Source organism: Trematomus bernacchii, unplaced genomic scaffold, assembly GCF_902827165.1.
Source record: "Trematomus bernacchii unplaced genomic scaffold, fTreBer1.1, whole genome shotgun sequence".
Taxonomy (NCBI): domain Eukaryota; kingdom Metazoa; phylum Chordata; class Actinopteri; order Perciformes; family Nototheniidae; genus Trematomus; species Trematomus bernacchii.
In genome coordinates, this window is record NW_022987654.1 from 118,961 (window position 1) to 145,108 (window position 26,148).

At 39.6% G+C, this 26,148-nt stretch overlaps 1 protein-coding gene across 11 annotated transcripts in view; it reads right to left on the minus strand.

Moving 5' to 3' along the window:
* atp2b2 (ATPase plasma membrane Ca2+ transporting 2) overlaps positions 1-26,148 on the minus strand; it is a 118,531-nt gene that overhangs the window by 6,389 nt on the left and 85,994 nt on the right. For 7 of the 11 annotated variants that reach the window (XM_034135051.1, XM_034135044.1, XM_034135042.1 and 4 more), the window contains 12 exons: positions 24,711-24,803; positions 22,179-22,220; positions 20,078-20,242; positions 18,511-18,725; positions 18,151-18,393; positions 9,238-9,479; positions 7,871-8,105; positions 3,321-3,500; positions 2,236-2,323; positions 1,938-2,044; positions 889-1,080; positions 103-316 (listed from right to left, as the gene is read on the minus strand). In XM_034135051.1, the coding sequence (XP_033990942.1) occupies positions 103-316; positions 889-1,080; positions 1,938-2,044; positions 2,236-2,323; positions 3,321-3,500; positions 7,871-8,105; positions 9,238-9,479; positions 18,151-18,393; positions 18,511-18,725; positions 20,078-20,242; positions 22,179-22,220; positions 24,711-24,803 (2,016 nt within the window). The remainder of the gene's footprint in view (positions 1-102; positions 317-888; positions 1,081-1,937; positions 2,045-2,235; positions 2,324-3,320; positions 3,501-7,870; positions 8,106-9,237; positions 9,480-18,150; positions 18,394-18,510; positions 18,726-20,077; positions 20,243-22,178; positions 22,221-24,710; positions 24,804-26,148) is intronic. The other 4 variants (XM_034135049.1, XM_034135050.1, XM_034135046.1 and 1 more) reach the window with 3 other exon arrangements.

Genomic DNA, 26,148 nt, shown 5'->3' on the forward strand with positions numbered 1-26,148 from the left:
ACAAGACAATTACTATGAGGACTTTACATCTGAGCCTTTTTACGTCACATGATTAAGGTGCAGAACTCCTGTTGTATTGCAGAGCAAACTTGCAGTCCGTACCAGCAAATAGCAGCGTGAAGATGATGATGAGCTGAAAGACTCCGTGTCCCAGGATGTTCTTTGTCATGGTGCTGGAGATGAGAGGCTTGTTGCGACCGTACGGCTTCCTCTTCAGCAGAGACTCGGTGGGAGGCTCTGTGGCCAGGGCCAGGGAGGCAAAGGTGTCCATGATCAGGTTCACCCACAACATCTGCACAGCCTTCAGGGGGGAGTCCTGTGGAAACACAAGGTCAATTGCAATTAAAAAACAATGACTTCAATACTCCCAGGGGTGAGAAGTCATTCATAACCAATACTTCTGTTGGAACTCATTTACTGTCTTTACACACTTGTATTTGATTACCTCGGTTGTTTGACTAGATATTTGCTTAAGAATTGCACTCAAAAGCTTTTGCATTAAAGAGTAGACTAGTTAGGCAAGTAAAACCCAATCACATGCCCACACAACAGAGCCCGACACTGACTTTGAGAAATATCAGCTTTGGGTTGAAGAACCTGAAAACACTGTTGCAATTTTAGTCACCTTAAAAAAGTGATTATGCATTTATATGTAATTTGTATTAATTCAAATATGACATGAAGGAAAAACCACTCAATAAAGTAACCAAACACATTCTTTGTTTGTGTTTAAGTCATACCTTACACAATTTGTGTTATCAGTCAATATGTTCACCCTCAATTCCTGGTATACGAAATACAGCCAAATCATTGGTTGCCAATGTCTTCGAATTGTTGCCAATGGTAACCTGCCAACTGTTTGTGCCAGTAACTGCACACGCCTCTGACCTGTGTGATGCAGGCGCCGGTGAAAGCCACTATGACGGCCACGACGTTGACAGTGAGCTGGAACTGAAGGAACTTGGAGATGCTGTCGTAGACGTTACGGCCCCACATTACTGCTTTCACGATACTGCTGAAGTTGTCATCAGTCAGAATGATATCTGACGCCTCCTTGGCCACATCTGTACCAGCGATACCCTGAGGAGAGCAGAAAAGGAGCAGTGAGAACTAGTATCTATTGCATCATACTGCATTATCAAAAACCACAGGAACTGAATTGAAAGAGATCTTTGTAGCCACTGGAGAAAACTGGACTGAAGACACAAGTCAGCTCTAATGATGAATAATGATGATGATGCAGACTAATGAAGGCGTTGGTGTGTTGGTAGGCTCCATATCAAGGGCAGCCTCCATGATATTCTGTCATCTCTGGTGAGTTACAGGACGAGTATCAGGGCTCAGCACCTCAACAGTGTTCATAGTGGTGATCAAAATAAGAGTGTTCTTCACCTTACAACTGAGACTCCTCAGATTTATCATGAATCAGATTACCAAATCAATTAAGAGTGTAAACTGTTAAAATTCACTTAAATAGTTATATTTCAAGCAAGACAGGTGGCGACAATGAAGAACAACTTGAGCTCAGCTGAACAAGCATGAACAAAAGTATGGAAATCACTGTCTTCATTATTGAATCAAGCAGGAAATGGATGTGGAGGAGCCAAATTATTTAATTAGGGACACAACAGAAATAGATGAAACAGTATAACAGCTGCACGACAAATACATATAAAGCTGAGAGTTACAAGAAGAAAAGACTTAGTTTGTTTTTCGTTTTTTAAGTCGTTGCAGAAGTAGCAAAAACGTATTATGGTATGTATTGCAGAGGAATTGAATGAGTTCAGAAATCCACCAGGGGGAGCTCCTAATCTATACAGCTAGAGGCAGAGGGCCTGAGAGGAACCCTACATACTGCAGAGGTGAAAAAGATATCTGCAGATGTTGACTGAGATCAATCTCAAAGGGCAGCAAAAGAGAAAATAGGGTTTGCTCACCATGGCGAAGCCGACATCAGCTTTCTTTAGTGCAGGTCCATCATTGGTCCCGTCTCCTGTCACAGCCACCACCTGCCTCTGCTCTCCTAAGGTACTGTCAATAATGCCTTCAAAACACACAGTGCACATACATTGAACACAGCAACTCAATGCAAATAACCCCACATGATCAACAATATTCTTAGACGAATAATTTCAGTTATTTACTGCATCGGAGAGACAATTGTATTTAGAAAATGTTGAGATGAGTTTCATTTCTATCAACAGTAATGAATATGAAATAGTGCAACCAGTTCACCTTTGACGAGTGTGTGTTTGTCGGTTGGGGAAGATCTGGCCAGAACTCGGAGTTTAGGCCACACCTTGTCAATGCGCTCCTGCTCCACCTGGGAACGCACACACACAGAAAAATAAAAGGTCAGGTAGTTCGAGGGGAATCTTTCTTGTTCTTAACTCAGCCGCTCTCACAGTGGTTTCTGCACCAGCGTTGAATACCCAAAGGTAAAAAGTCAGACACAGATACCACTAAGTTTGTCTGGCCACGTCAAAAGAAACATGGTTATGTTTTTGACCTGGTGGCCTTCATCAGGGCTGGAAAGAAAATGGGAGTCATATCTGCTCTACATAGGAGGTTAAAAAGGTAACATGGTCATTTACTTCGAAACGTAGTAGTGTGAAACCTCAGTGATAACCGTGAAACTGTAAGGTATTTCACCTGTTTTTAGTCATTTTTTAATCGTCAGAGTCAAAGGGACCTTAAGAATTTAATTACCAAGTGACCTTTAAAACCAATCACTTTTAACTCCTGTATACAAAAGGACATTACTTGAATTTCCTTTCATGATCTGATGGAAGCCACTAGGCTGAAACTTAGCATGTTCTTTTTGACGTGGCCAGACATTTGAGATTTGTCTGCTTTGTCGTTAAGATGTGTGTGTGATACCTTACTACAGGGGTGTCAAACTCAATTTCATCGCGGGCCACATTAGCATTCTGGTTGCACTCAAAGGGCCGGTTGTAACTTTAAGACTATATAAATATACATATATAACTATATAATATATATTAAATAATGTATTATATTATATTATTGGCTCTGCATTGGATTATTATCAGTTCTGGTAATAACTTCATAAATAACTATGCCTGAAGTCTAGGGCAAATAATTGAAAGCAAATATTCAACAATTACACTAATTGTATTCTTTGCAAGCTCTTGTGGGCCATGTAAAATGAGGTCGCGGGACGGTTTTGGCCCACGGGCCTTGAGTTTGACACCCCTGCCTTACTACATTCGCATATTAAACGCTGGAACTTTGTGTTCTTAAGCCACACTAACTGACATTTAAAGGGAGATTTGTCGAGTCGTAAGTAGCTACTGTACCTCTCCTTTCTCATTGCGGATCCTCCTGTTGAACTCCTTGCCATCGATGCAGATGAAGTCCTCTCCGGGGTGGATGATTCCACACTTGATGGCTATGGCCCTGGCTGTGTTTATGTTGTCTCCTGTCACCATGCGAACTGTGATGCCTGCCTGCTGGCACTTCAAGATAGCATCAGGCACCTAAAGAGGAAGACATATTTCATAGCATTAGTTTATAGTCCTTTTTTTGCTACTTAAAGGGGACCTATCATGCAAAATGCACTTTTGTACATCTTTTATACATGAATATGTGTCCCCGGTGTTCCAGGGAACTCAACAAGTGTCAGAAAACACAACCCTCTCTATTTTCCTCCATACCCAAATCTCTAAAAAAGGGGCTGCAACGGATCTGATAAAAACTGATCCAGATTTGAACACTGTCCTGACGTCAGGACAGTGGCGCTACGGCTATTGGGCCAACTCCACCAATCAGGAGGAGACAACCACGGCATTGCCGTTCGAAAGCGCTGGAGACGTTGTAGTATATATGCCAGGCCTGTAGGTGGTGCTGTTCTCACTGAATCTGCCCTTGCTAAAACAGATCTAAAAAATGTCAAATTGAGCTAAATGAGGCATGGCTAAAATGCATGATCTGTTTGGTATTTTGAAAAAAAAAAAGTATAAATATGCCTTACTGTATATAGGTATGGTCCTACACTATATTATTCAAATATAGCATGATAGGTCCACTTTAAAGTTCCACTATGTTCACCAGCTAGTCGCTAACTCTGCCATTTGGTGCTAGAAAGGCAATATAAAGTCTTTAGGGCTACATTACAGCTGCCTGCTGTATCACTAACAGCCCAACAGTATGAGAGGATTACTAAATCACAAACAGTAAAGGTGTTTCTCTTAGTCACTTTGATGAACCCCTTTCACATTCACGTAATCATTCATTGTCACTTTCACATATGGATTATAGTAGCTTTAAGAGCATATCAATTGAAACAATACAGCTATCTTTTTGACTTAACCTCAAATAGACAAGGTTTTATTTGATCAGAATTCTGATTCCTCAGTAGTAACATAACATTAACTTTGTCAAATTTTAAATGAATATAATATATTACACAACATTTGTATGGAATCTCTCTTTTCCCTTCAAACTAATAGAGTGGAAGAAGTGACTGTATGTAGCAGATTGGTCTGTGGTATAACCAGCAAGCAAAAGCAGAGTATTAATTCAGAAACATCTTCTTCCTGACAAAGGTCAGTGTGGGCGAGCGCTGCACTCAAACCCACACACAGACAAACAAACAAACGTGTGCACATACAGTAACAGCAACTCGCATCCATGTGCACATGCACACAGGCCCGGGACTCGAACTATCTTTTCCTCCTTTGGGCATATAGCACATACACACATTAGCCATTGGAGCATTGTTGTGCTCACAATCACAGACCAAATTAATCCTCCACGGCAATGTGTAAATGTGTTGGCATAATAAACAGCCAAATCAAGCTGCTCGTAGATGTGTTAGTTTAAAGACAGCGTAATAGAAAGTTAATGTATACAGTGGAGGAGGGAAGGTCTTTACTGAGCAGGAGGTTAAACAAAAAGAAATCTCATAATTATAATGTACGGCTCATTAAGTATACATGTAGCTTCAAAGGCACAAAAGCTAGGGTTTTTGTGGAAGAAATATTATAGATTCATTTAACGATAATCCCTCTCAATCATCAAGACTGTCCTCTGCTTGTATATTATTTGTTCTGTTCATTTAGCTTTGTTCAGGACATCTCTGGGCGTCTCTCTGTGCGTCTCTCTGGGCGTCTCTCTGCCCCTGCCTCCAGCTGACCCTCCTCAGACTCTGCTCCCCTCGGGGCTCGATGCTCTCCTAGCTGACGCTGTAATCAGTGTAGCCTGAGTCGGATACTCTGGAAGCTGCACCAAATTCTCCTGTCCATCACAAATACTATGCCCATTAGCTAGCTAGACTAAACATTGCTAAACTTACCGTCTCGTGTGAGTCAAAGAAGATATGGAAAATATGAACGTTATGTTTACTAATCCCTGTGCCTTACACAATAGACACATCTTCTTGTTGTTTAAAGCTAATAACCGTTGCTCTACAGCTGCCATATGTGGTATAAAAACTCAAATATATTATAAGTGGAGAAAATGTATAGTTGAGTCAGTAATGTGAATTACAAAGCAGCATTTCCCTAAAGTCTGCCTACATAGGTCATACGCTACTAGTCACAACAGACAAAATAGCTTTTTGAAGTGAGCAGGGTTGTGTTTCTGATTTAACCAATTTATGAAATAATTAATTTGGTAATTGTTTCTAGTTTTCCCATGAGGAGGTGGTCAAGGGAGTTGATTTTTTCCAGAAATGAAAACAATATTGCTCACAAATAGTCACATAGGCTTATTATAATCAGTATTTATACTTGTGTTGAGTATTTAAATAGTGCATTTACAAAAATAACAATAAGAGGAAGCTCCATTCATCCGTTAGAAGTCAGTTTTCAATTCAGATCTCGCAGTAAATATTGTGGCAAGTGGAGCAAGTTATTATATTAAGCTCTGCCTTCTCTGCTCTCACCAAGTCATTGTTATCAAGCTATCAAGTTCCCGCCTGCCTATCTGTCATCCCTGCTGTCTGTTTCACTCTTTTTTCTTTGGATTCCCACTGCTCTAGTTGACTGGTGATCCGAAAGAGGAGGAGGAGGCTTATTAAAAATACAATCTGGCCCGATGGAGGAGGCTAGTATAGGTGAACCTGAAAAACAAGCCTCTCGTGTCTCTAATATGGATTTGGTTTCCCTCTCCTCCGTTCCTCCACTTCCCCGTCTCCTGCAGACCGACATCGGTCTGACATGAATCTGATTTAGAATCTGTTTATCTTTCCTGGGCTACATCTTTCCCTCTTCTCTTTCTTCTCTCCCCTCTTGTTTCTCCGGGGGCAAACCTATAGAGCAGCTTTTTATTAAAAAGAACATCGCATTCGAAACACTAATAAACAAAAACAAAAACATGTTTACCACTCTGTGTGACCTTTGTAGCAAAACGTAAATCCTCTCTTTTCCAATATTAGCCAGTCTTACTCAGAGACCTGGAAAGATGTCAAGGGAGCGAGCGGTGCGATGCTTTTCCACATCAGTTATTAAAAATGTTGGATGCAAAGTTGAAGAAGAAATGAAAAGCTGCAAACTGCCAGGCTTGGTGCAATGCAAGGGAGTATATTAACACATAAGGTGTGAATAAATACATATCAGATGTTGCATCATTTGCAGACATCTGCATTATTGGAGTTCCAATCTGCAATATTCAGCTTTTTTATTGATTATTTTCATCATAAAATGGTGTATTTTTATTTATCTCCACTCATCTTACCTTATATAACACTGTAATGCAAAAAGTGCTTCTGGCTAGTTTTTATTGTTGTGTATTATAATGTTTGCTTATTCATTTTGAGGATTATGGTCTTCTTTTTGCATTTATTTATTTGATCTAAATCTGTTAAGATGCTTACATAACTCTGCTTCAGACAGAAAAGCAGATAAAGGGGCAGATAGAGGAAGGTAGGTGCGGAGAGAGTGAAGAGAAAGAGACATGAACCAGGGAAAGGTGAAAGTCAAACCGTACGATTCAGAGAGAGTTGGAAACTCCAAACGTGTTGGAGTGAGGTTGAATGAGAGGTGGGGGATGGAAAACAAGATGAAAGGAAGAAGTTGAATAATGCAGTAGTCAGTTAGCTTCCTGCTTCCCTGTACCTGCACAGGAGCTGTCAAGTGAGGTCCGCTGTACACTCTTTCCATCCCATATTCTCCCAATGATATTACTCCTTTCCTTCAAGTGCAATTCATCAGTATAAGATTTGAATGAATTATTGATGCATCACTTATTTAAAGGTGGGGTAGGTCATTTTGGAGAAACCAGAACCGAGTGCGCTAGAATTTGAAAGTACACAACCGGAAAAAATCTGCCTCTTCCTTCAGACTTCCTTACAGAGCCCCTCCTCCAACACACACGAACGCGCACATGACCAATGAGGGCACGAGATAAGTTTGTGCACAGATGGAAGTCTGACAGGCAGGTAGGCCATCCAGTTATTTTAGCCGGGCCGGCTCAGATGATTGGTCGTGCTTTGTACAGCGCCACGGCTTCCAAGGATGAAATATTTGTATGTATTTTTTGTCAAAGCATTTAATGTATTCATTGCTATCAGGATGTTAAGAGCATTCCATGGAATATAACAAAAAGTGTTTCTGAAATAAATTACATACCCCACCTTTAAATAGTGTTTTTGTTTGCCTTCAACAGAGCAGAATATTTAAAAAATAAAAGTAATTAGAAATAATCCTCTGCAAGAAAAAAGTCAAGTTTCTGTTGCAAGATTTTGATAACCCTGTCTAATCATGTCATTCACCTTCCTGCCTATCTAGCTTGTGCACACTCGGATATTGCACTCATTGCCCATAATAACTTACAATAACCATGTTTGTTGATTAAGATCAATATGAAATGTTTCAGTATGTCACCCAAACATCTCACAGCCTCTTACCTCTGGCCTGACAGGGTCCTCTATCCCAACAACACAGATGGCGGTGAGGTCATTCAGGATGCTGTTCTCATCTTCCCAGTCGGGCTCGGGGTCACTGGAGAAGTCACGGTACGCCACACAGATGGTCCTCAGGCCGTCACACGCCATGGGCTCGATCACCTTCTTCACCATCTCGTCCTTGTCCCGTGGACGGAAGACCCTCACCTCCCCTACCTCGCTCAGGATATAGCTGCATCTGTAATTTAGGGTGGCGTGGACAGTTGAGGTTAGATTCAATTCTGTTCTGTAACTTTGGAAGAATGATGTCAAAATGACCCAACATACGTAAATCATAATGGCCTATGCACTGTGAGTTTGAAAGAACAAGAAAACCTTTTGGTCTAAATGATCATCACACATTTAGACAAATATGACAACTCAAAGGAATGGTTTAACTTTATTTCCAAGAAGCACATGAGTAGATGTTTATTGTCTTTTCATATCTGTGCTTTCAATACTAAGCTACAGCCAGGTTAGCTTAGCATAAAGCAACAGCTAGCCTTGCTTTGACAAAATCCACCTACAGTACCAGGTACTCTAAAGCCAACTAATTACTGCGTTATATCTGACTTGTTTTAATACAAAATCCAAAAACCAAAGTGTAAAAACTTCCATTCACCACTTTATGCTAGGCTAAATGAACCGGCTGCTCGATATTTAATTGAAAAATAGGAGAGGAGGAGTATTAATATAGTTATCGTCTACTCGGCTAGGAAGCAATAAAGGCAATTCCCAAATTGTTAAGGATTAAATTCACCTGCTATAATCGGAATCGGAAATCCTTTATTTGTCCCACAGCGGGAATGAATAAAGGATTTCTGGTATGTCATTAGCAAATTAACTTTAATTTGCTCCAAAGTTATTTTAGGACTTTTGTCATTTGGGGCACACATGTTTATATAACCCCTCGATGTATGTATGTAATGTATGTAACATGTTTCCAATCCTTAGTTTAAATGCAATTTATTACAATTTAATGTTTTTTTTTATATCAATCATGCTCAAAGGAGAATGTATGCTACGTCCTTTAGTTTGTGCAGGAAGCTTAATAACTGCCTCTCATTTGTTACTGTGCTGTAATCGTTGTGTTCTGTAAAATGTCAGAATTGTGTGACCTTCTAGTGGAAACTCAGCCCACTCTCAATGCCTAGAGCATGTGCATACCATTAGTACATTATGCACTCCAAATGGATTAGCTGTACACTTGGTAACAACATTGAACAAATCATCACTTTTTGTAATACTATTACAGCATATTACTGTAGAACAAGGTTATGTGCAACTATTTATATCAGAATAATGTCATTTAAACACAAAACCAGACTCACTTTTTGAGGACGATCTCAGAGGCTCCCTTGCTGTACATGCGGAAGCTCCCATCAGGCAATTTGATGACAGTGCTCATGGACTTCCTGACAGAGTTGAAGGTGTAGACTTTGTAAAGCTTCTCCTCTGGGATCTGGTTTCTGATTGGCTGGTAATCCCGCTTCAGGTCCAAGAGAAATCCCAGCAGGCCGCACTCTGTCTTGTTGCCAACCTGCTTCGGCAGACCGCCTTCCTTATCTGGGGGCTAGAGGGAAGATTTTCGGATGTTTAATTAAAATGTAGCCAAATATTAGCTGTAATAAATATTATTTTCTACCAGTGGTTGTATTACACATATTATTATACCATTTGATGATTATAATGTATTTTATGATTGTTTTACCCATCAGTTGTGGACTTCCATGCATATCATTATGATGTAATTCCATCAATATTTTGGTTGTGTTTTCTGGCAAATAGAAATGCTATACTGTTTGTTCAGTGATCTATTCAATCAATGAGATTCTCTTTTCTTCTGCGCAGTGCAACCAATGTAGGGCTTGAAATAGCTGCTAGTGATAATTAACCAGCTAGCAGGTGAAGGGTTGCTCTGTGTGGGAGGGCGCTAGTTGAGTAAGATGGAGTCAGATGTGGATTTTCTTATTTCAGGCATATGGCTCAACCCATTGCAATCTGTAATTGAATATTTCTAATGGATTTGACTGGTTCAGTAAACATGGCAGTATCACCATTTAAAGATGACTACACGGATTTTGTGAACAATAGATAAAGCAGCATGTGAAATGTTTTTTTAATAAACATTTTGTTCTGATCAATACTCTTCCTATCATACTGTAATCACAGAACCAAAGAGAAATCCTCAGATTGCTTGTTTTGTTTAACTCACAGTTAAACTGCAGGAATATATTGCAGTGGGTCAGCGGAGCCATTTCTGTACCTCTCAAAGCCTGAGTGTTTATCATGAGCCGACTGTAGAAGCTTTTACTGTAGGTGATGTTTGCATTATCTGTGCACGTGGCTGTTCAGGTGCTACAGTGTGTGTGGGTGTGGGTGTGTGTGTGTGTGTGTGTGCAATTTCCCTTCACACTCTCTATGTGTGCAAGTGTGTGTGAGTGTGGTCAGCGTGTGGAAGACTCATCGTTGCCATGGTAACACTGGGCAAAGCATACTTGTGAGGAGAGACTTGGGAAAAGAGAGGGTGCTCTCTCTCTCTCTCTCTCTCTCTCTCCCAACACTTCTTACTCTTTGGCTCAGATTCTCTTACAGGATTTTCACTCATCTCACTTCACACATGTCCTCCAATCTTTCTATGTCTTCCTTTTCATCTTCCCCCAGTCCCATATTCATTAGTATTTCTCGCACTTCACTCCATTTTGTACTGCAATTTGTCAAGTAACACAGAAATACTAAGTAATAAAGAATTTATAAAGAAGTCTTCGTTTTGTTTTTAGATGTTCTGTATTTCTGCTAATGGGAAAAAACGAATAGCAATGTGTTAACCTCCTCCAGAAACCAGTCACGGCAAGAACTTGTGCTTGAAAATGAAAATAGTTCATAAAGGTTATTTTTTGATACATTTGTTTTTCCAGCCTAAAAGGAAAAGAACACACATTTTGCGACATGAATCAAATGAATAGACATGAAATAACTGAATAGACATTAATCAAATGAATTGTAAAAGTGAACAACAGCCAATAAGGGTGATTGTTCATCAGTATTTTAGAACAAAGTCCTTTATGTTCATTCGGATCCCTACTAGCCGGCCAGAGCTGAAACCTAGTCTCTCTGAGGTTGTGCTATATAGTGACTACAGTACGCACAACAGCTATGCTCAGAGCTGAAGAACAGCATGTCAGGTACTCATTCCTTCTCTAACACATACACACACCTACACATACACACACACACACCTACGCAGAATGTCTAAAGCACTTTGAACATAATGCGTCTGACTTGCTGCTAAGCAGACACCTTCAGTCTGTGCTATTTGCCCCAAAATAGATTGACTGCAGGTCCTTCTGTTCTGCCTCTCAACAAGCCTCCAACAAAGATTAGATTTAAAAGAATAGCTTGACATTTTCAAGGTTTTTCATTTGACTTTCTTCCTTTTTTTTTATTCACGTGGCACTTGGGAAAAGTATTGAGAAAGATGATGTATTGACAGTGTAGTTAATAACATGAATTACCTCATGGATTTCTGTGTATTCTCACACTTTCCATTGAATGGACGCTCTTGTCCAGCTGCTAACAAGTTTTGATAGAGAATGTTAATAAAATGTTTATGTGCCTGGCAAAGATTCAAATATAATTCATTTCAGTACATAAGAAATTGTAACCAAACTGCAATCTATTAATTGAACCGAGGGTCAAAAGAAAGTGTCTTACTCTATAATGTTAAGGTTGTAAAATCCTTTGAGGCACATTTGTTTTGTAGCTAATAAGATAAACAATGTCAAGGTTTCACTTTTCTGTCTTTCTTAAGTTACATTTTTTTGTAAATTGAAGCCAATATGTTTGAAGGACTGAATATCGCTAACTTCTGGAAGTGCTTAAACCATCTCTCTAGTAAGTGATATGTCTGCTTTCAATGTTTACTTAAGCAGCTCAATATATTGAAACAACATTTTCTTTGGAGACAAGAAACATCGATCCATTCGGGCTCAGGCACATTATACGTGTACCTTTAACTACAGCTGATGTGAGCCAGAGGTTAAACAGAAGAGGGTTAGAGAGGAAATTCATCTAAAATCTCATTAATCATTAAAACACAATCAGTGCACTGTCCCTTGTTCACCTGGTAATTAGACATATCTGGGTAATGTCCAGCTGTGTGTCTCACATACACAGACAAGAGTATAAATACTTTATACCCAGTTTGCGGTAAATAACGGAATGAATGCCTTTTCCTAATGACCACTGATTACATCAGGAAGACACTGCCTGTCATTGGCTAATGAGGGGATGAAACAAATGTTGTCATCTGCACTGTCCACTAAGTGTTTGGAGAACAGGCTCCCAGCAACAGGAAAACATCAAACTAAATGACTGAATAACCAGCTGAAAACCATGCAGGGTGTAGGTCAGTTTGAAATGATTATGTAAGCATGAAGCTGGGGTATATAAGAGGTGTTGGCCTTATATTGCATGTTAAAAGATGCTCGTTTGGCATCATGTTTTCACTTTGTATGATTTTTTCTTCCTTACTTTGATTACTTTTCTTCTTTACTCTGATGATAAGTGTCAGTTTAGATAGCAAACTCACTTACATGCAAAACACATTGTATTGGAACAATGCATGAAATAATAAGATTTGCCTTGAAGTCATAACTTTTTAAGGAGCGTAATCTGTTCAAGGGGTCCTCAGTAATTCCACTTGTTTACTATAAGTTCCAGACTCATTGTTGCTGGCAGAAGGAAATAAATAAATGGCCGACATAACGCTGCCCTTAATGCTCTGAAATTCCACAAAGGTATAGCCTGACGTGAGTTCCTACGCACAAAAGCAGTGTCTGGCATGGGATGCCTAACGTTGGCATAACGGAGCTATGTTTGGCACTTCCCGGCCTGGACGTGGCGGAGGACCAGCTGCCCTCTCTCTGGTCCTTGGGTGCTCCCGCAGGCAAGGACATATGCCAAGGGGAGAGCTGGCAACTTTACTTCCTCTTCCACCTGGGGCTCTCCTTAATCCATCCCTCCTGTTCCTGTTCCTTCCCCTGATCTTCCATTTTCTTCCTCTTCTCTTCACACTCAACCCCACCCTTTTACTACTCAGTGTTCGTCCTTCTGTCCCTATACTTGATATCCTGTCTTCCCTTCTCTCATCCCCTTAAATCCTTACCATTCTTCCTCTCTATGGATGACTTACCCCTTTTCCGTACTACCAGTCTCTACAGTATCCTACAAGGCGGACCCCCCCCCCTGCTTCCACCTTCCTCCTTGATCCCTCTTGTATGTAGGAGTGGGTGATATTCTAGCTCTCCACATGACTGTACCAGCCAACTGGGCTAAGGCCTGGAGGCATGCTGCAGGGCAGCAATACAGCCCTGCAGTCCATGATGAGGACAATCGTCACGCGAGTGTGGTTTCTCTCATCTCTTCCTGTATAATTTTCCTATCTTCTTTCATCCTATTTTTGCACATATCCTTGCTTGGCTCCTCCCTTCCAGTTGCTTTGATTTAATTTCCCCTTGTTTCTCTTCCTGTCCTTTATTTGCCCTTCTACTGTAGGGATAGTAGTAGTCGGAAAAAAACAATGCGAAAAGGCATGAATCTCATATCCTTTCTTGTACAACTTTATTTTAATTTTAGAATACTATGCCTGTAGCTTTGACTGTGCCTTGATGATCAATTTCACAAATATCTTTTTGAAAGTCAGTCCATTTAGGGGAATTCTAGGAGGTGTAGTCACTATGGGTTTAACTGATAATGGTAAAACAAGCCTTGGAGATCTCTATACTATACTGCTTTTCCCTGTGCTCAAAGACGCTTTACAAGCAAATAAAGAAGGCTTTAATACTGAAGCCAGTTCATATTGTTTTACTACTTTGTATTTAATATACACAGGTCTAGAAAAAAATGGAAACACAGTAACTGAGAGCATGAAATCTATCATGTCATGTGTGAGGGAAACGCAGGGAGCCCATTAAGCTTCGTGCCTCTGACACATCAAAGCATTGTCATTCTAATGTGATGACGACCTCTCTTTCACTGCCATCTCAGCAACACTGTCACGTGAACAAGAGAAGGACATAACTCAGCTAAAGATGTCTCTGCTTCCTCCACTGAATCTCTGTCTCTGTGTCCAAAACTATTCCATGGGGACACTCGGTGCTTCAAGCCAAAGACATCCAAGACACTCTCATCTCTCCTCCATGCTGTGCAAACAAGCACGCAACGTCTAGATGACAAAAGCACTGTGAGCCAATTATAGTAGGACCCCACTACTCACTACCAAACAAAAATGAGGTAGTGCATTTAATTACAGGCAGAACATTGCCCATTGTGGAGCGACATATGACGTTTTTTCCCCATTTAACGTGAACTGAAATTTGTTTTGTTTGCTTATCTTCATACTGAGCTACTGTAAATGTCCCTTTGTACCTATACCTCACAATTGAAGCCATCTGTGTGTGTGTGTGTGTGTGTGTGTGTGTGTTTGCTTGCATTAACTGTGTGCATGTGTGTGTATCATCCACCTCTCTTGTCCCTGAATAATGACCTGAACAGGTGGTTGAAGCCACATGAGATTGAGCTCCAAGGACAGTCACAGCCACGCTCAACACATGACACTGTGCTGCAAGAGAATACACCTGTGAGCTGAGTGCCTCCTACAGTGTGGGTATGCCTGATAGGACAGATGCGTGGCAGTGTTTGCATCTGAAAATGTCGATTGAAAGCTTCGATTGAGGTTTTCAAATCAAGTTTTCAATGTCTGTTGACATATTTTATAATGACATTGCTCTTAAATATTTAACATTCTTTAACCAAAACCTACATATCAATAAAGTTATTCATTAGATTAAGTTCATTTAATCAAACAGGGTTTTTATAGACCCATATAATATGTCTCATACAAAATGTAAAACCTATGAAAGTGAACTGAAAGTTGAGAGAGAAACAGAAGAATCAAAGTATGTCTAAATCAATGGGGATTTTGTCTGTATAGCTCGTGCCACTGGCGGTGATGCATATCCTCTTATGGTGAACATGTATATTGACGTCACTGAATGGTGTTCACAAATTGCTCAGTAGCTCGCTTGACTTGTCTGCAAGATACATCCCAGGCGTACTGGTGTGCTAATTTGTATGCATGTGTGCACGCAACCTCTTTCAGAATATACAATAAATGGATGTGCCCATGAATACAGTATATATGAGCATGTGCGTGTACTGTATGAGTGGTTATACTTTATGTGTGCATGGATTCATTGTGTAAATGTCTGTGAATTTCTCCCTCAAGGACAAGGCTTCTCCACTTAGAGTTGCGATGTGCTGACAGAAGAAGCAGAGCCATACCATTGGCTGTATTATACAGCTAGAGAGGCAGTAGGGGGACTGATACGGGTATCAAAGCCTGCCTTTTTGCCTTTGTGTCTTTGTGGTGGCCATCAAAGACTTCCATAGCCATCCTGGCATCCCACAGGATTGGCCTCTTATATAAGAACACACCAGCCAGCGTACTGCAGAGCTGGAGTGGCGCTGAGGGAGTGGGGGTGGCAGGGGGAAGGAGAAGGGAGATGTACTAAATATTCTTCAGATATGTTCCTTTTCGCATCTGGCTTTATTAGTTCATTCCTTAATTATCTCTGTCCTTATCTATCTTGCTCTCTTGTTTCTTGTATTTCCTTCCAGAAAGAGCTCTCGATAAATAAATGCTGACATGTTCTGTACTATTTATGGGCTAGATTTTGTCTTCAATACTACCATAACATAATGTATGTGTATTCTTTGGTTATCTTGTATGTATGCATGCATGAATGAAGAGATGTAGATGTATGTATAAGCAATGTTGTCAGTTGGGTATCTAGAACAGAAGATGCTTTTGTTAAATACTTTTTGGGATGGATGGTATCATCAGTACACATACTGTATACATGCTGATATCATTTAAAATTCACCCCAAAATGTAACTTTTATGAATGAAGAGATTATGAAACAGACTGAATGTGCCATTTAATCCGCCACGTCAGCCTTGATTCTGTTGAGCTAAGCAGCTGTGGAGGTACAATAGTCTGATGTAATGCTGCAAAGCGTTCCTCAAAGGTTTTTATATGGATAACATCTTGTTATTGTAGCACATCATGGTGAAGAATTGCTGTGTGTAAAGGCAGCCTAGGCAACCCTTATAGTTCATCAACAAAACATTTGTGTAGCTATAGCAAACATTCAATGACTTTCGATTATTTAAAAGAAAATTGTTACATAATAGACCTAGACAGTAATGTGTTGCCGGATCGTTTCTCTTGGCTACCATTTTCATCTTTAATCGTCACTTTCAAATAGATGCAAAATACTGTCAGTAAATATCATGTGCCTTATTACAGAGGTTATGTTTTTGGCTCAGTTTGACTACAAAAATAAAACTGTCCGGAAGGGTATACTGTATCATCGGCCGAGCAAGAACCCATTACATTTTGGAGAAGATTCAATGCAGAGGGCGGACACTGGAAGATAATGCATCTGCGCTGCATCCATGTTCTGTTGAAAAGAAACTTGCCTTTTTATATTTATCAATTTAAGAAAAGTAGTTTTCCAAATATTGATATTTCCAAAATATATTATCAAAGTTAATGTAAAGGACTTTGTATATTGACTGAAGATAGAAACTGAAGCATATGCGGTGTGTGGTCAGATTATACATGGCTTTGACAATAAATCATTTAAAATAACAGGAACATTGGATAGAGCGTTAGTGTTCGGATCTGGTGGTCACAGGTTCAAACCCCACTGCAGTCAGCATGTCGTTGTGTCCCTGGGCAAGACACTTCACCCCAAATTGCTCCTGTGGCGATTGTCCACAGTATTGAGTATGTAAGTCGCTTTGGATAAAAGCGTCTAACAAGTGACATGTAATGTGAAAGTAATGTAATTCTCTGTGTAAAGAAACGTCCATGCAAAAGGTTTTGTTTGTTAAACATAAGTAGGGCTTAACAATGTGTCAATGATTTATATATTTAAATAGGGGCTCTGTGAGTAGACAAACATTTTAGTTTTCAATCCTGAACGACACAAAATGATGCAACTTGTTCACCTACAACAGAGTTTAAGGTATATACTGTGTACCAGTGTACCAGAGTAGGCAGAAATGTGTAGCTCTCCATCTTAAAAAAGGATGATCAACACTCTGTTTACACCGAGGCTGTGATCGTGCCTTGAGGCGTATGAAGTGAAATCTGTGTGATCCTTCTATCGCAGATGTCCCGCATGCTCAGCTCATTCCCTATGCAAGTTAAATTAGGGCATTTGTAAGTTGGTCGGCTATCATTGAATCGACTCTAAAGGGGTTTACAAGGATAGTGACACACAGACAGGCAGAAATGTGTGTGTTTGTGTGAATGCGTTCAGGTGAGTTTAGAAACATACTGTATCTATCCGTCCATCTATACATCCATCTCTCATTGCATTTAAAGGTAGGGTAGGTACGTTTGAGAAACCGGCTCGAGATCGCTAGAATTTGAAAATACACAACCGGAGAAAATCTGCCACTTCCTTACAGAGCCCCTCCTCCAACACACACGAACGCGCACATGACCAATGAGGGCACGAGATAAGTTTGTGCACAGATGGAAGGCTGACAGGCAGGTAGGCCATCCAGTTATTTTAGCCGGGCCTGCTAAAATGATTGGTCGTGCTTTTTACAGTACTACGGCTTCCACAGATGACATTTTTGAATGGATTTTTTGTCAAAGCACTTAAGATATTCATTGCTATCGGGATGTTAAGAGCTTTCCATGGAATATAACAAAAAGTGTATCTCGAGCCGGTTTCTCAACTTACCAACCCTACCTTTAAGAAAACAATCTATTGGCTGAATTCACTGTAAACAACAGGCATCTCCAGCACTTAGACAGATCTGATTCAATTACAGTCTGCTATGCTCAGAATATCAGATGAGACAAAATTACACAAATGTTCTTAAGGTGACAAGTTGAGTGAATTCCTGATGAATGTAAAGCAGCAGCCAAGGACACAGTCTGCCTGCTCCCACGCAGAACGCACTGCAGAACTGTCTCAGGGCTTCTCTTATCATATGGTTTCAACACTCACACAGAGGGAAATTACATCATGCAGCTTCCTGAGTATAAAGTTAGAGAAAAGTGCTACAAGGATGCACCATAAAAGTGGTGTTATGGTGTTTTCAAATTACATATGGAACAACCATTTTGTGCGTACAGATGTTGTTACATGTTGCTTACCAGTATCTTGGTGGTGTAGGCGCTGTTGAGGGAGATGGAATTGATCAGTATGTCCATTGATTTGGTTGGCAGAGCTGCGGGATCTGGTACTTCTTTGTAGTGCACATCCCCGATGTAACACTGCACCACCGTCATGCGGTTGGTGGTCAGCGTGCCTGTTTTGTCGGAGCAAATGGTCGTCGCATTGCCCATCGTTTCACATGCATCCAGGTGACGCACCAGATTGTTGTCTTTCATCATTTTCTGCAGGAGTGAACAACATGATGATCATAATGTGTGCATTTAAACAGCTTTCAAATATTAAGGCAGTACCATTTGCACTGTTTGTCTTTTCTCTGTGTACGTGTAATTCTTGCCCACCTTAACAGAGTAGGCCAGGGAGATGGTGACAGCCAGCGGCAGCCCCTCCGGCACGGCCACCACCAACACAGTCACACCGATGATGAAGAACTTGACAAAGAACTGGACATAAATGGGAGTGCACTCTGGCAACCAAGGCAGCTTCTGCAGCACAAAGTTGTCAATGGCAAAGTACAGGACCAGGATGATGACTGTGACGGCTGACATGAGCAAACCTGAAAAAAAGGAAACAAAAGGTTATCAGATAAGGACAGAATCTGAGTGAAGTCACTTTATGTAATTAGTGAGGAGATTCTTAAATCCTCCTGAAACGTACATGTTTTGGTATAAGGAGGAAAAACAGATTACTTATACGAAACATGGGGAAAACCCTTAAAAGGTTCCAGTCGGGCCAAGAGGGTTTAAAACTTAGAGCATACTTCTGACACACCATAATGCCATGAGTGACAAAATCAGAGTCACGGTTTTGTGCATGCTGGCACACTTGGATAGCTAACTACATTAAACAAAGAAATTAGTCAATTAGATTAGTCAACACTATATTAATTTAGGGGCTAAATAAGCTCAAGTTTTATTTAAAAAGTGGTAAAGAGTCAAGTAAATTGTAATGCAGGACTGTTGTATAAAAATGGAATCATTTTAGCTAGGTGGTGCTATTACTCTGTGTATACTCCCTTTTGGTCTAATCAACAAGGGACAATATTGGAGGGACCCCTACCATAACCACTTATCCCTCTATCTACATTTCTTCATCATTCCTCATGACAATGTGCCAGCTTGGTAAGGTTTATTATTAGGAGTCTATTGAGAGCAGTGAAGCTGCATTCATATATAATTAAAAAAATAGGCACACTTGTGAGAGTGGAAGGCCATAAGATCCAACCGCTGCTTGTGTGCTAGTCCAGTAACAGTAGTTCATTGTTCTGACACCCCCTCCTCAATCCATCCCCTACACCAACAGTCTGTATAACAGCTCACTGTAGTAACAGGGACTTCTTTAAGGGCTTCTCAGAAAATGATAAACCCTTTTTACTTAGAACAACAACAAAATAAGCCTCTCGAAGAGAGCCTTGGCAGTTTAACTTGCTAATCACCTATTACAGATTTTTCGAAGGAAAAATACCGAAGACCGGTACAGAAAACCCTGCATTTTTTTCATGTTGCAATTTAGGTATGTGATATTAATTTCTCTTATTTGTTAAACAGTAATCCTACTTTGTTGCTGCTGCGAGGAAACCCACAGTGTGGGCATACAGTACATTAGCATCTGTTACGAAAAAATGCTTGCTGGATTGCAGAAAATGCAGAAGGGAAAAGGCATAATGCAATCTCAGATGTTCCCATTACAATGATTCAGCATGTCCCTAGAGGGAAGGTCATTTAGAAAAATAAAAGGGAACAGACTCTTCTACACTTCCAAAATTCATTGGAATGCATTCTTCTCAACTCATTTGATTGCTTTTAGGTAGACAAGAAGTCAGTGCACGACCTTGTTTGACTGACAGGATGACGGCTCAGAGCCTTGTTGTCCCTGATTTAACGGCCTGACAAGGCGATGGACTTGTACCTGCTTTGCCGATCTGGACAGCCAGTTTGGTCAGCTTCCCTTGGAGCACAGACTTCTCTTTCTTCGAACCGGTATGCTTCTTCTTCTCTTTCTCCTCGGACTCTCCACCTTCAGCACTCTTTAGAGGCTGCATCTCCATGGCAGCGGCTCCATCCTGCTTCTTGACTGTAAACACCACAAAGAAACAGACAGAAGCAGCGTTAGAGATGTAGATAAGACCGAGGGAATGGGGCAACCAGGGGGCTAGGCTTCAAACCCAGGTTATACAGCAGAGATACAGTTTAGATATAACACCAGGAAGATACCATATGACATCCCATGACACAATGAGAAATAATTGGGATATATTAAGCTTTACCATACCATAATAAGAAATGTGTTTGTCCCTGCAGTGTCTTCTTGGTTAAATCAAAAAGGTTGTGAACCGTGTTTCTATATAAAGAATAACAACTAGAAAGCATGCAAATGTAGGTCTTTTTTTTGGTGTAGAAAAGGGAATCACTGCGTTTCTTAGCGTTCATGCTATTTTTCATCAAATACACATATTTACAGTAAGTCATGAATAATTCAGTGGTTGTAATCCATGGCCATGTTCAAAGATTTGAAGCCTGCTTATCATGTGGAAAACGTGAGGAAAAAGAAACCTTATAAATACTGAAGCACATTTTACACACAAAGAAATCACAATAAGCTAAAATGTATAAAATGTTAACTGTCAGCAGAATAATCAATATAAAGACAATTCAATAAAACTGCCTCCACCAGTCAAAAGGTCCAAATCCAGTGTCCACATCTTCACACTTTGAGATGACATCATATTCTACCTACTATATACTGAAAGAACTGTTTATTGTTTGGCAAAAAACAAGGTTTCCTATTTTCTGTTGTCTTCATCTATCTCCCCCTCTCACACACATACAGTTCAGTGCTTCCTTATGTATCTCTTACCAAGGATCAGCCCAGTGTTTCAATCACTGTGAGGCAGGGAATGATGATCACCCAAAATAAATTCTCTGGTTTTGCTTAGTTTTCTCCAGGCTAATGATACAAGACAGTAAGTGTGTTTATCCGACTGTAATCCTAAAGTACACTTTAAACATCATACCAAGGTGTAGAAAGTCATCATTTACCCTTCCCTTTGGGGACACTTTGACTTGCTCAATTTGTGCTTATTAAATCTCTACGCGCTTTTGTTTTGAAAGACGAAACACGTTTAGACATGAAATGAATGCTTCAACTTAGTAAATAGACTTGTAGATACATTATTAGTGGAAAGGTTGTCAATTATTTCCAAGTTTGAATATTTAAATGTCAGAAACAATATCAGTCTTTTTACTGTGGTATGTAATTAATCAATTGGTTGATTCAGACAGGACAGTTTATTTATTTGTTTAAAAATCAAACACATGTTTTGAATGTGTAAATGTGCTTCTTGTTCTATATTTTATAGCTTGTAAGAAACACTAAGATATTGGGATGAGCATAATTTTTCACAAACTAAATTGATTGATAAACAATATTTAAAACAAGCAAACATTGCTGCAGCTAAAGCCCCGGAGGACACCGTAAACAAATAATTGATCCCTTTAATGACAGAACATTTACATCAGAAAGTGGGGAACATTTCAAGAAACATTGGAAAAGGGAAACCAGGGTGTGATATAATACTCGAGTACTCGAGAGGAAAGTTTAGAGAGGGTTTGGTTCGAAGAAGGAACCCTGAGCGAGGAAGGTACAGTAGTTGAGGGACAGTTTTCTGTTTTCTCGCACAGAACAAGACAAGTCAACAACACAACAAGAACAACAACAAAACAACACACCAGTGACAGACAGAGTGAAGGGAGGGATTTTCTTACCAAACATGACTGCAGGTAAAACCTGGGTCAAACACTGACATTAATCAGAGAAAGACTAAACAACTTGAGACATCAAGTATTAAAAGTGCAGGAAATAATAAAGGCGGGAATAAACAAAGCAATGTGGGATTTGTTCACCTGCATTTGACCCAGAGCTTACACCACATGTCATAGAAAGGAAAAGATGAGGAAGAGAGGAACAGAGAAGGCAGGGGAGGAGAGAGTGAAAGATATGGTCTGGTTACCTTTAATCTGGTTGCTCTCCATATTGCCATCTTGCATTTTACCTATGATGGAGACATACAAGACAATAACAACAAAAATAACCAAGGCAGACATGTCAACAAATTATCACAACAGAGGCAGCACACACAGTAAAAAACAAAAATCACAAACAAGGAGACAGGGAAATGACTTTTAATAAAACGTCTCCGTGTCACATAAGAAGGCTTTTGATTTGTACGAGATGTAATGCAAGCAGAAGCTACATCTCTTGGAAAGGGGCCACAGAGAAAAACCATAGTGTGCAGAATTCTTTCTTGTATTATGTCGAGAACATTACATTTCAAAAGATTTGATTTGATTGCATTAGAATATTACTAAAAATGCTTAATGGGCATTACTGAAAAACATGTTTAACATCAAAATATATTGTGTATGACATAATATCATTCAGAACATTAACTGTACACTTTCTGCAGGATTCTTCGTTTTAAAATATTGTCCTGAAGGACATAATCACACTATGAGCACAGGTAATTATTACACACAGCTTATCACCAATACGAGTCAAATCCTTAGGCTGTCAAATTAGATTTCAAGAAACACAGTAGATACAGCATTACACTGAACACTGACAGTGGGGGAGTGTACAGGACACACACACACACACACACACACACACACACACACACACACACACACACACACACACACACACACACACACACACACACACACACACACACACACACACACACACACACACACACACACACACACACACACACACACACACACACACACACACACACACACACACACACACACACACACACACACACACACACACGAGAGACAGCATGCATAAGAGGAAAGTTCAGAGAGCTCATGCAAGATCGAACGCTTAAGAGTGAAGCAGACAGGAGGTAGGAGAAATACGAAAAGAGAGGGAGAGAGAGAGCGAGCGAGCGAGAGGGAGAGAGAGAGAGAGAGCGAGCCAGAAGGAAAAGCCTCCCACATGGCATGTTACATAAGAACAACGGGAGGAAAATCGAAATCTAAGTTCAGAGACGCTGAATTATTATGCTGTTGTTGGATTCTGCTTACACAAGGAGCAAACTTAGTGTATACTTCATTTAAATGCGTTTGAAGCACACGCTACTGTTTCAAAATGCAGAATCAACTTGCTAGTAGAATTCAGATTCAATAACTACACACAGAATATATCAAACTGCAAACTAATGAAACATGAATAATTACTATTGTCTTATGCCTTTAAACAAAATTAACACACAGTGCTTACAATAAAAGACAAAATAATAAAGTAAGCATTTATTTTATGCTGCACTTTTGATCACATTATCCACCCAGGCTATAATTATAGAGATTTGCATTTGTTTCACAACATCTGTCTGTAAATGCTTTTTTTTGCTCAAATGTGTGAAAGAGAAAATGACTTCGGCAGTGTTTGAACACCAGATATTTCAGAATCCACAGCATGTTAGTGAAGTATAAATGGCTCGTTTCACCTGCGATTCCACACTAGCAAGTTCCCTTGAATCACGATATAGCTAAGATGACAAATCGCTCCGTTCCCGCCCAGGACAGCACAAGGTCACCATTAAAGTGCTAATCACCCCCCTCCTGCTTCGGGAACACACATTTTGTGGAATCTTTCCAAGGAGACAAAGATGATAGATAACCCAGTGGAACAATACATATAGTTAAGCTTTTGCATCTTGTCAAGCTAACCTGAGAACAGAGGATTTGCACCAAGTGATCCCAAAGGACACCCAAATACAGAAGATGGCCCTATTGTATGTTGTCAGAAATCTGGATTCATATGACAATGTATAAACTAAACTTCTAACAAAAGGTCAACAACACCATTTTAAGAGTCATTCAACAATTTCGGGAAACTTTTGTTAGATTAGAAAAATCTGAATGTCCAATAAATATGGCAGTTCCACCAGGAGCTTGTTAGCTTAGCATGTGGACAGGAAACACTGCAAAGATTACCTGGCTCTGTCTGATGGTAACAAAATGTACTTAACAACACCCCTATCTTGCTTCTTTAAAGTTTGATATATACAAAAAACAAGGTCACTTTGGAAGAATTTTCCAGGCTTTCAAAAACTCACACACTTGCTCTCATTTACAATTTACAACCTGCATGTCTCTGAATGAATATAAAAAAGGCTCAACCAGATTTCACTACTTAGAATCACAAAGACCTTATGTGTTTCATTTGATTCAGTTTTCATTAGGAATGGACCACAAAAAAAAAAGTCATTCTAAATTCTTCCAAGAGAGGTTTAATGAATATACGCTAAATGGCCTACAAGACAAAAGATAGCATAAAGAGAAGAAAAAGAAACACAAAACTACTTTCTACAACTACAAAAATACGTGCATTGACAACATGGATACAACACAACTGAAACAAAAGGTAGAGAAGAAGGTGACCACCCGTGATAGGAGGCAGTTTCAGAATGGAGAAGGTAGGAGGGGTCAAAGGTCACAACAGAAAGAGGTCAGAGGTTTTGTCAACCTACCATTAATTAGGCTGGCACTGCCAGGGGCATTAATGCCTGCAGCCCCATCCGTGGCTATAGTTGCGATGGGGTGGATGGGGGGGTGGGAGCAGTCTAGCCAGTAACAATGAAGGCCGAACAGAATGAACCAAAACACACGCGCCCACACACACACACACACGCGCATGTGCACACACAAGACAATGAACAGAAATAACATGGTTATAGCACATTTAAGAGTCTCAGCTTATGTATGTGTATACTAACGTCTGGTGATGTGATCAGCGTAGTTTAAACATGTTTAATGTGTCTATTATTTATGTTAGTATATGTATGTTATGTAATTTCATAAAAGGTATGCCAATAGAACAAAAAAGTGTAACATTAGACGGACATGAAACATGACATTTCACATAACATGTATAGAAAAAAGATATAGTAACATGTAAAACCAGAGCTTAAAAATATGAAAAAAAGATGTTTCAATACACTGAATATCTTATAATTCTGTCTATATACAATAGCTTTACCATTATTGATATACTGGTGTTGTAGTTGTTTGTGTTAATTGTATGTAAAGTTCCTTTAAACCATGTTATTCATGTAGTATCTTTTAGCATCACAAAATCATATTGTGAACAGAAAAGTGTTGCATAGCCACTCTGTAAATAAACTGTCCTGCAAAGTCAAAAATTAAAATAAAAGGCCAGCGTATCTGCAAGGTAATAACACATGTCCCAACCAGTTAGGGACTGATGCATTTTAGTAGTGTTAAATGTTAGTTTCTACATTTTGACCCTCCTATAGTTATAGTATTTTTTTTTTTTTAAACCTGAAATGGATCTTGCATAGATGTTTTTATGTCTTTTGACAACAGTCACATAAACGATGACGACTGGAAAAATGAAATCCAATTGAAGGTCGATCATTGTTTTACTGTGACTTTTTGTGTATCATTGTGTTAATTGTTAACAAAAAACTATGACTTACAGTAGCATGAATGTTTATTCTCCCTTATTCATTGATAAGCTTACTGAAAAAACATTTGCTTTCTAAAATGACACAGCAACTTATGGATTTCAGTGCAAATTACTGATGCAATCATGAGCATTATGTTGTCACATAATCCACCTGCATCATAACTACTACATATTAAGTCATATTTAGGGAGTCTTAATACAACTGTAAAAGTTAAATCAAGGATGTGTTAAAGGCCAATTCAAAGTGAATTTAGATCAATGAGCTTAGACTATCATATCAGATTGATGAACATTTAGGAAAAAAATGCATTTACTCTAAAGGCAACTACAGGTCAAAGGAAGAACATGTGATGTTTTTAGATCCAAGTATTATCTTCAGGATAAGACATGTTTTATTGTTACGTATACACCAATTCTGAGACAGCACTAAAGCAAAATGCCTCAAAACATAATGTCAGCTATCCATGCACACTACATCT